The 12,213-nt window shown below is 45.3% G+C and overlaps 1 protein-coding gene across 1 annotated transcript in view; it reads right to left on the bottom strand.

The window, feature by feature from the left end:
* me3 (malic enzyme 3, NADP(+)-dependent, mitochondrial) overlaps positions 1 to 12,213 on the bottom strand; it is a 120,602-nt gene that overhangs the window by 91,304 nt on the left and 17,085 nt on the right. Inside the window, exon 4 of the mRNA XM_084313869.1 lies at positions 11,462 to 11,623. Within this exon, the coding sequence (XP_084169995.1) occupies positions 11,462 to 11,623 (162 nt within the window). The remainder of the gene's footprint in view (positions 1 to 11,461; positions 11,624 to 12,213) is intronic.

Below are 12,213 nucleotides of genomic sequence, written 5' to 3'. Positions count from 1 at the left end.
GTCTCCACATGTTACCACAGCTAGCTACTTTGTATCTGCTCTCCACATGTTACCACTGGCTAGCTACTTTGTATCTGGTCTCCACATGTTACCACTGGCTAGCTACTTTGTATCTGGTCTCCACATGTTACCACTGGCTAGCTACTTTGTATCTGCTCTCCACATGTTACCACAGCTAGCTACTTTGTATCTGGTCTCCACACGTTACCACAGCTAGCTACTTTGTATCTGGTCTCTCCACATGTTACCACTGGCTAGCTACTTTGTATCTGGTCTCCACACGTTACCACAGCTAGCTACTTTGTATCTGGTCTCTCCACATGTTACCACTGGCTAGCTACTTTGTATCTGGTCTCCACACCTTACCACTGGCTAGCTACTTTGTATCTGGTCTCCACACGTTACCACAGCTAGCTACTTTGTATCTGGTCTCCACATGTTACCACTGGCTAGCTACTTTGTATCTGGTCTCCACATGTTACCACAGCTAGCTACTTTGTATCTGCTCTCCACACCTTACCACAGCTAGCTACTTTGTATCTGCTCTCCACATGTTACCACAGCTAGCTACTTTGTATCTGCTCTCCACACCTTACCACAGCTAGCTACTTTGTATCTGCTCTCCACATGTTACCACAGCTAGCTACTTTGTATCTGGTCTCCACACGTTACCACAGCTAGCTACTTTGTATCTGGTCTCCACATGTTACCACAGCTAGCTACTTTGTATCTGGTCTCCACACGTTACCACAGCTAGCTACTTTGTATCTGCTCTCCACACATTACCACAGCTAGCTACTTTGTATCTGGTCTCCACATGTTACCACAGCTAGCTACTTTGTATCTGGTCTCCACACGTTACCACAGCTAGCTACTTTGTATCTGGTCTCCACACGTTACCACTGGCTAGCTACTTTGTATCTGGTCTCTCCACACGTTACCACTGGCTAGCTACTTTGTATCTGCTCTCCACACGTTACCACAGCTAGCTACTTTGTATCTGGTCTCCACATGTTACCACAGCTAGCTACTTTGTATCTGGTCTCCACACGTTACCACAGCTAGCTACTTTGTATCTGCTCTCCACACGTTACCACAGCTAGCTACTTTGTATCTGGTCTCCACACCTTACCACAGCTAGCTACTTTGCATCTGCTCTCCACACGTTACCACAGCTAGCTACTTTGTATCTGCTCTCCACACGTTACCACAGCTAGCTACTTTGTATCTGCTCTCCACACCTTACCACTGGCTAGCTACTTTGTATCTGGTCTCCACACATGTTACCACAGCTAGCTACTTTGTATCTGGTCTCCACACATGTTACCACAGCTAGCTACTTTGTATCTGGTCTCCACACATGTTACCACAGCTAGCTACTTTGTATCTGGTCTCCACATGTTACCACTGGCTAGCTACTTTGTATCTGGTCTCCACACATGTTACCACAGCTAGCTACTTTGTATCTGGTCTCTCCACATGTTACCACAGCTAGCTACTTTGTATCTGGTCTCCACACATGTTACCACAGCTAGCTACTTTGTATCTGGTCTCCACATGTTACCACAGCTAGCTACTTTGTATCTGGTCTCTCCACATGTTACCACAGCTAGCTACTTTGTATCTGGTCTCCACATGTTACCACAGCTAGCTACTTTGTATCTGGTCTCCACACGTTACCACAGCTAGCTACTTTGTATCTGGTCTCCACACGTTACCACTGGCTAGCTACTTTGTATCTGGTCTCCACATGTTACCACTGGCTAGCTACTTTGTATCTGGTCTCCACATGTTACCACAGCTAGCTACTTTGTATCTGGTCTCCACATGTTACCACAGCTAGCTACTTTGTATCTGCTCTCCACATGTTACCACAGCTAGCTACTTTGTATCTGGTCTCCACACCTTACCACTGGCTAGCTACTTTGTATCTGGTCTCCACATGTTACCACAGCTAGCTACTTTGTATCTGGTCTCCACACCTTACCACAGCTAGCTACTTTGTATCTGGTCTCCACATGTTACCACAGCTAGCTACTTTGTATCTGCTCTCCACACCTTACCACTGGCTAGCTACTTTGTATCTGGTCTCCACACATGTTACCACAGCTAGCTACTTTGTATCTGGTCTCCACACGTTACCACAGCTAGCTACTTTGTATCTGCTCTCCACATGTTACCACTGGCTAGCTACTTTGTATCTGCTCTCCACATGTTACCACAGCTAGCTACTTTGTATCTGGTCTCCACACCTTACCACTGGCTAGCTACTTTGTATCTGCTCTCCACATGTTACCACTGGCTAGCTACTTTGTATCTGCTCTCCACATGTTACCACTGGCTAGCTACTTTGTATCTAGTCTCCACACGTTACCACAGCTAGCTACTTTGTATCTGGTCTCCACACATGTTACCACAGCTAGCTACTTTGTATCTGCTCTCCACATGTTACCACAGCTAGCTACTTTGTATCTGCTCTCCACACATTACCACAGCTAGCTACTTTGTATCTGGTCTCCACACACGTTACCACAGCTAGCTACTTTGTATCTGGTCTCCACACCTTACCACTGGCTAGCTACTTTGTATCTGCTCTCCACACATTACCACAGCTAGCTACTTTGTATCTGGTCTCCACACCTTACCACAGCTAGCTACTTTGTATCTGCTCTCCACACGTTACCACTGGCTAGCTACTTTGTATCTGGTCTCCACATGTTACCACAGCTAGCTACTTTGTATCTGGTCTCCACACCTTACCACTGGCTAGCTACTTTGTATCTGCTCTCCACACATTACCACAGCTAGCTACTTTGTATCTGGTCTCCACACATGTTACCACAGCTAGCTACTTTGTATCTGGTCTCCACACCTTACCACAGCTAGCTACTTTGTATCTGCTCTCCACACCTTACCACAGCTAGCTACTTTGTATCTGGTCTCCACATGTTACCACAGCTAGCTACTTTGTATCTGGTCTCCACATGTTACCACTGGCTAGCTACTTTGTATCTGGTCTCCACATGTTACCACAGCTAGCTACTTTGTATCTGCTCTCCACACATTACCACAGCTAGCTACTTTGTATCTGGTCTCCACATGTTACCACAGCTAGCTACTTTGTATCTGGTCTCCACATGTTACCACTGGCTAGCTACTTTGTATCTGGTCTCCACATGTTACCACTGGCTAGCTACTTTGTATCTGGTCTCCACATGTTACCACTGGCTAGCTACTTTGTATCTGCTCTCCACACGTTACCACTGGCTAGCTACTTTGTATCTGGTCTCCACATGTTACCACTGGCTAGCTACTTTGTATCTGGTCTCCACATGTTACCACAGCTAGCTACTTTGTATCTGCTCTCCACACGTTACCACTGGCTAGCTACTTTGTATCTGGTCTCCACATGTTACCACTGGCTAGCTACTTTGTATCTGCTCTCCACACGTTACCACTGGCTAGCTACTTTGTATCTGGTCTCCACATGTTACCACTGGCTAGCTACTTTGTATCTGGTCTCCACATGTTACCACAGCTAGCTACTTTGTATCTGCTCTCCACATGTTACCACAGCTAGCTACTTTGTATCTGGTCTCCACATGTTACCACAGCTAGCTACTTTGTATCTGGTCTCTCCACATGTTACCACAGCTAGCTACTTTGTATCTGGTCTCCACATGTTACCACTGGCTAGCTACTTTGTATCTGGTCTCCACATGTTACCACAGCTAGCTACTTTGTATCTGGTCTCCACATGTTACCACTGGCTAGCTACTTTGTATCTGGTCTCCACATGTTACCACAGCTAGCTACTTTGTATCTGGTCTCCACACGTTACCACAGCTAGCTACTTTGTATCTGGTCTCCACACCTTACCACTGGCTAGCTACTTTGTATCTGGTCTCCACACGTTACCACAGCTAGCTACTTTGTATCTGGTCTCCACATGTTACCACTGGCTAGCTACTTTGTATCTGGTCTCCACATGTTACCACTGGCTAGCTACTTTGTATCTGCTCTCCACACATTACCACAGCTAGCTACTTTGTATCTGCTCTCCACACGTTACCACAGCTAGCTACTTTGTATCTGGTCTCTCCACACCTTACCACTGGCTAGCTACTTTGTATCTGGTCTCCACACGTTACCACAGCTAGCTACTTTGTATCTGGTCTCCACACCTTACCACTGGCTAGCTACTTTGTATCTGGTCTCTCCACACGTTACCACAGCTAGCTACTTTGTATCTGGTCTCCACACCTTACCACAGCTAGCTACTTTGTATCTGGTCTCCACATGTTACCACAGCTAGCTACTTTGTATCTGGTCTCCACACCTTACCACTGGCTAGCTACTTTGTATCTGGTCTCCACACCTTACCACTGGCTAGCTACTTTGTATCTGGTCTCCACACGTTACCACAGCTAGCTACTTTGTATCTGGTCTCCACACGTTACCAGAGCTAGCTACTTTGTATCTGGTCTCCACATGTTACCACTGGCTAGCTACTTTGTATCTGGTCTCCACACCTTACCACAGCTAGCTACTTTGTATCTGGTCTCCACACGTTACCACTGGCTAGCTACTTTGTATCTGGTCTCTCCACACCTTACCACTGGCTACCTACTTTGTATCTGGTCTCCACACGTTACCACAGCTAGCTACTTTGTATCTGGTCTCCACACATTACCACAGCTAGCTACTTTGTATCTGGTCTCTCCACACCTTACCACTGGCTAGCTACTTTGTATCTGGTCTCCACATGTTACCACAGCTAGCTACTTTGTATCTGGTCTCCACACGTTACCACAGCTAGCTACTTTGTATCTGGTCTCCACACCTTACCACTGGCTAGCTACTTTGTATCTGGTCTCCACATGTTACCACAGCTAGCTACTTTGTATCTGGTCTCCACACCTTACCACTGGCTAGCTACTTTGTATCTGGTCTCCACACCTTACCACTGGCTAGCTACTTTGTATCTGGTCTCCACACATGTTACCACAGCTAGCTACTTTGTATCTGCTCTCCACACCTTACCACTGGCTAGCTACTTTGTATCTGCTCTCCACACCTTACCACTGGCTAGCTACTTTGTATCTGGTCTCCACACATGTTACCACTGGCTAGCTACTTTGTATCTGGTCTCCACATGTTACCACAGCTAGCTACTTTGTATCTGGTCTCCACATGTTACCACAGCTAGCTACTTTGTATCTGGTCTCCACACATGTTACCACAGCTAGCTACTTTGTATCTGGTCTCCACACATGTTACCACAGCTAGCTACTTTGTATCTGGTCTCCACATGTTACCACAGCTAGCTACTTTGTATCTGGTCTCCACACATTACCACAGCTAGCTACTTTGTATCTGGTCTCCACATGTTACCACAGCTAGCTACTTTGTATCTGGTCTCCACATGTTACCACAGCTAGCTACTTTGTATCTGGTCTCCACATGTTACCACAGCTAGCTACTTTGTATCTGCTCTCCACACGTTACCACAGCTAGCTACTTTGTATTTGGTCTCCACACGTTACCACAGCTAGCTACTTTGTATCTGGTCTCTCCACACCTTACCACAGCTAGCTACTTTGTATCTGGTCTCCACACATTACCACAGCTAGCTACTTTGTATCTGGTCTCCACATGTTACCACAGCTAGCTACTTTGTATCTGGTCTCCACACGTTACCACAGCTAGCTACTTTGTATCTGGTCTCCACACATTACCACAGCTAGCTACTTTGTATCTGGTCTCCACATGTTACCACAGCTAGCTACTTTGTATCTGGTCTCCACACGTTACCACAGCTAGCTACTTTGTATCTGGTCTCCACACCTTACCACAGCTAGCTACTTTGTATCTGCTCTCCACACGTTACCACTGGCTAGCTACTTTGTATCTGCTCTCCACACCTTACCACAGCTAGCTACTTTGTATCTGGTCTCCACATGTTACCACTGGCTAGCTACTTTGTATCTAGTCTCCACATGTTACCACAGCTAGCTACTTTGTATCTGGTATCTCCACACGTTACCACTGGCTAGCTACTTTGTATCTGCTCTCCACATGTTACCACAGCTAGCTACTTTGTATCTGGTCTCTCCACACGTTACCACTGGCTAGCTACTTTGTATCTAGTCTCCACATGTTACCACAGCTAGCTACTTTGTATCTGCTCTCCACACGTTACCACAGCTAGCTACTTTGTATCTGCTCTCCACATGTTACCACAGCTAGCTACTTTGTATCTGCTCTCCACACGTTACCACAGCTAGCTACTTTGTATCTGGTCTCCACATGTTACCACTGGCTAGCTACTTTGTATCTGGTCTCTCCACACCTTACCACAGCTAGCTACTTTGTATCTGCTCTCCACACGTTACCACAGCTAGCTACTTTGTATCTGGTCTCTCCACATGTTACCACAGCTAGCTACTTTGTATCTGGTCTCCACATGTTACCACAGCTAGCTACTTTGTATCTGGTCTCCACACGTTACCACAGCTAGCTACTTTGTATCTGCTCTCCACACGTTACCACAGCTAGCTACTTTGTATCTGGTCTCCACACCTTACCACAGCTAGCTACTTTGTATCTGCTCTCCACACGTTACCACAGCTAGCTACTTTGTATCTGGTCTCTCCACATGTTACCACTGGCTAGCTACTTTGTATCTGCTCTCCACACGTTACCACAGCTAGCTACTTTGTATCTGGTCTCTCCACACGTTACCACAGCTAGCTACTTTGTATCTGGTCTCTCCACATGTTACCACTGGCTAGCTACTTTGTATCTGGTCTCCACATGTTACCACAGCTAGCTACTTTGTATCTGCTCTCCACATGTTACCACAGCTAGCTACTTTGTATCTGGTCTCCACACGTTACCACTGGCTAGCTACTTTGTATCTGGTCTCTCCACACCTTACCACTGGCTAGCTACTTTGTATCTGGTCTCCACACGTTACCACAGCTAGCTACTTTGTATCTGGTCTCCACACGTTACCACAGCTAGCTACTTTGTATCTGGTCTCTCCACACCTTACCACTGGCTAGCTACTTTGTATCTGGTCTCCACATGTTACCACAGCTAGCTACTTTGTATCTGGTCTCCACATGTTACCACAGCTAGCTACTTTGTATCTGGTCTCCACACCTTACCACTGGCTAGCTACTTTGTATCTGGTCTCCACATGTTACCACAGCTAGCTACTTTGTATCTGGTCTCCACACCTTACCACTGGCTAGCTACTTTGTATCTGGTCTCCACACCTTACCACTGGCTAGCTACTTTGTATCTGGTCTCCACACATGTTACCACAGCTAGCTACTTTGTATCTGCTCTCCACACCTTACCACTGGCTAGCTACTTTGTATCTGCTCTCCACACCTTACCACTGGCTAGCTACTTTGTATCTGGTCTCCACACATGTTACCACTGGCTAGCTACTTTGTATCTTGTCTCCACATGTTACCACAGCTAGCTACTTTGTATCTGGTCTCCACACGTTACCACAGCTAGCTACTTTGTATCTGGTCTCCACACATGTTACCACAGCTAGCTACTTTGTATCTGGTCTCCACATGTTACCACAGCTAGCTACTTTGTATCTGGTCTCCACACATGTTACCACAGCTAGCTACTTTGTATCTGGTCTCCACACATGTTACCACAGCTAGCTACTTTGTATCTGGTCTCCACATGTTACCACAGCTAGCTACTTTGTATCTGGTCTCCACACATTACCACAGCTAGCTACTTTGTATCTGGTCTCCACATGTTACCACAGCTAGCTACTTTGTATCTGGTCTCCACATGTTACCACAGCTAGCTACTTTGTATCTGGTCTCCACGTGTTACCACAGCTAGCTACTTTGTATCTGCTCTCCACACGTTACCACAGCTAGCTACTTTGTATCTGGTCTCCACACGTTACCACAGCTAGCTACTTTGTATCTGGTCTCTCCACACCTTACCACAGCTAGCTACTTTGTATCTGGTCTCCACACATTACCACAGCTAGCTACTTTGTATCTGGTCTCCACATGTTACCACAGCTAGCTACTTTGTATCTGGTCTCCACACGTTACCACAGCTAGCTACTTTGTATCTGTTCTCCACACCTTACCACAGCTAGCTACTTTGTATCTGCTCTCCACACGTTACCACTGGCTAGCTACTTTGTATCTGCTCTCCACACCTTACCACAGCTAGCTACTTTGTATCTGGTCTCCACATGTTACCACTGGCTAGCTACTTTGTATCTAGTCTCCACATGTTACCACAGCTAGCTACTTTGTATCTGGTCTCTCCACACGTTACCACTGGCTAGCTACTTTGTATCTGCTCTCCACATGTTACCACAGCTAGCTACTTTGTATCTGGTCTCTCCACACGTTACCACTGGCTAGCTACTTTGTATCTAGTCTCCACATGTTACCACAGCTAGCTACTTTGTATCTGCTCTCCACACGTTACCACAGCTAGCTACTTTGTATCTGCTCTCCACATGTTACCACAGCTAGCTACTTTGTATCTGCTCTCCACACGTTACCACAGCTAGCTACTTTGTATCTGGTCTCCACATGTTACCACTGGCTAGCTACTTTGTATCTGGTCTCTCCACACCTTACCACAGCTAGCTACTTTGTATCTGCTCTCCACACGTTACCACAGCTAGCTACTTTGTATCTGGTCTCTCCACATGTTACCACAGCTAGCTACTTTGTATCTGGTCTCCACATGTTACCACAGCTAGCTACTTTGTATCTGGTCTCCACACGTTACCACAGCTAGCTACTTTGTATCTGCTCTCCACACGTTACCACAGCTAGCTACTTTGTATCTGGTCTCCACACCTTACCACAGCTAGCTACTTTGTATCTGCTCTCCACACGTTACCACAGCTAGCTACTTTGTATCTGGTCTCTCCACATGTTACCACTGGCTAGCTACTTTGTATCTGCTCTCCACACGTTACCACAGCTAGCTACTTTGTATCTGGTCTCTCCACACGTTACCACAGCTAGCTACTTTGTATCTGGTCTCTCCACATGTTACCACTGGCTAGCTACTTTGTATCTGGTCTCCACATGTTACCACAGCTAGCTACTTTGTATCTGGTCTCCACACCTTACCACAGCTAGCTACTTTGTATCTGCTCTCCACACGTTACCACTGGCTAGCTACTTTGTATCTGGTCTCCACATGTTACCACAGCTAGCTACTTTGTATCTGCTCTCCACATGTTACCACAGCTAGCTACTTTGTATCTGGTCTCCACACCTTACCACTGGCTAGCTACTTTGTATCTGCTCTCCACACGTTACCACTGGCTAGCTACTTTGTATCTGGTCTCCACATGTTACCACAGCTAGCTACTTTGTATCTGCTCTCCACACGTTACCACAGCTAGCTACTTTGTATCTAGTCTCCACATGTTACCACAGCTAGCTACTTTGTATCTGGTCTCCACACGTTACCACAGCTAGCTACTTTGTATCTGCTCTCCACATGTTACCACAGCTAGCTACTTTGTATCTGGTCTCCACACCTTACCACTGGCTAGCTACTTTGTATCTGGTCTCCACATGTTACCACAGCTAGCTACTTTGTATCTGCTCTCCACACCTTACCACTGGCTAGCTACTTTGTATCTGGTCTCCACACCTTACCACTGGCTAGCTACTTTGTATCTGCTCTCCACACCTTACCACTGGCTAGCTACTTTGTATCTGGTCTCCACACCTTACCACTGGCTAGCTACTTTGTATCTGCTCTCCACATGTTACCACTGGCTAGCTACTTTGTATCTGCTCTCCACATGTTACCACTGGCTAGCTACTTTGTATCTGGTCTCCACATGTTACCACTGGCTAGCTACTTTGTATCTGCTCTCCACATGTTACCACAGCTAGCTACTTTGTATCTGCTCTCCACACCTTACCACAGCTAGCTACTTTGTATCTGCTCTCCACACGTTACCACAGCTAGCTACTTTGTATCTGCTCTCCACACGTTACCACAGCTAGCTACTTTGTATCTGGTCTCCACATGTTACCACTGGCTAGCTACTTTGTATCTGGTCTCCACACATTACCACAGCTAGCTACTTTGTATCATGTACATTCATCTGGACTTTTCCATTTATTGTGCAACTAGTTAAACAAGAGTCTGTTGACACACCTGATAAATAATTACCGTTAATGTAGTCTAATTAGTGTTTTTTAATAGAACAGCTGTGTGGCGAAGTGATACATATAGGTGAAGGTCCCATGGCTGTTATCCTGTATCAGCACTCATGGAATACCTCTCGTCCAATCAGATGACTTAGTTGGAACTAACTGTATAATATAGAATTGGTCATCAGTAGGAAGAGACCACACAGCTACTGAAAGGGTTTTAAATATATTGTAATAAAAAGTGAATGTAGACTTAAAGCTAAACTTAAAACTATATCACAAGTCTTATTACAATATTTTGTCATATATTTTGTCCATATTGTACAGCCCTAGTATTCTGCTGTCTTTAACTGATGGTCACTTTGTGTATCCATTACTGTATTTATTGAACCGATTGAAATTAATCATTGCCTAATCACATTAAAGCCACAGTCCTGTTGATTGATTATGTATCTAATCACAACCTCCAGGGCTGTGGAGACTGTGGTTGTATTGAGCAGCTCCCAGGTGTGAATGTGTTCCTTGTTGTCCTATGAGTGGGTGTGTCTGTCTGTTACATGTGTGTGTTACATGTGTGTGTGTTACATGTGTGTGTGTGTTACATGTGTGTGTGTTACATGTGTGTGTTACATGTGTGTCTGTGTGTTACTTGTGTGTCTGTTACATGTGTGTGTTACATGTGTGTCTGTGTGTTACATGGGTGTCTGTTACATGTGTGTATGTGTGTTACATGTGTGTCTGTGTGTTACATGTGTGTATGTTACATGTGTGTCTGTTACATGTGTGTCTGTGTGTTACATGGGTGTCTGTTACATGTGTGTATGTGTGTTACATGTGTGTCTGTGTGTTACATGTGTGTATGTTACATGTGTGTCTGTTACATGTGTGTCTGTTACATGTGTGTCTGTGATACATGTGTGTCTGTTATGTGTGTCTGTGTTACATGTGTGTCTGTTACATCTTATTAGCATAGAATTGGCATAATTACAGACAGGCATAATAATTGTTTACAGATAATTGCTATTAAAACCTCCCGGATAATGTGTAATATATTTTCATGAAAAATATAAAACAAATTTCAATTAAAAAGACAACATTGTAATAGATTTCGGTCATTCAAATCTATAAAATAATACAAAAATACATGTAATTGACATTAACCTGCTGTTGTGCGGCAGTGAAATGGTTAAGATGTGTCAGAGCGGCAGTGAAAGGGTTAAGATGTGTCAGAGCGGCAGTGAAAGGGTTAAGATGTGTCAGGGCGGCACCTGGTTGTCGGTGCCCACGTCGAGCAGCACGGGCAGACACTGCTGTGGGGGGACCCCTCCGCAGGCGGTGTATAGGGCCAGCTTGCCCACGGGGATGCCCATGCCGTAGCTGCCCAGGTCCCCGAGCCCCAGGATGCGCTCCCCGTCCGTCACCACCACGGCCTGCCGGGGGACAACCATCTCAATACAGGGTTGGGTACCGTTCACGTTTGAATCGATAGCGGTACCCAACGGTACGTTTTTTCTGTACTTTAGTTTTAACTTTTTTATCTACCTACCTCAGCTGTAAAAAAAAAAAAAAAAATCCAAACTTCTAATAATTTATAATCATTATTATTTATTTAGAACAATTTGTTAATATATAATATTGCAGCGGGTGTTGTGTGCATCTAGCTTTGTAAAGTGTAACAACACTTGTGACAGTTTTCGGCCTGCCATCCCCCCCGACTGCTTTGTTGTTGTTGAATCAAGTCAAACCCTAGGTAAGCGTGTATTGTGCGCATGAACGTGAGAGTGGCTTTCCAATGACACCCCACATGGATCTGCGAATCAGGGATCTAGGTGAAAAGTCACAAGCAAAAACAGGAAGAGAAAAAACCGCCGAATGTATTGGAGTCAATGAGAAAACTGAAACCTGCAGAGCTTTTTTTTTTTTTTTTTTACCAAAATCGCTCCTAATCACTCATTTCTGAATGGATTTTTATGAAATTTGGACATGTACTACATAAGAGTTCAGGCTATGGACCCAGCGT

The sequence above is a fragment of the Notolepis coatsorum genome (assembly GCF_963971535.1).
Source record: "Notolepis coatsorum genome assembly, chromosome: 5".
NCBI lineage: Eukaryota > Metazoa > Chordata > Actinopteri > Aulopiformes > Paralepididae > Notolepis > Notolepis coatsorum.
This window is presented reverse-complemented; position numbering and strand designations above follow the sequence as displayed.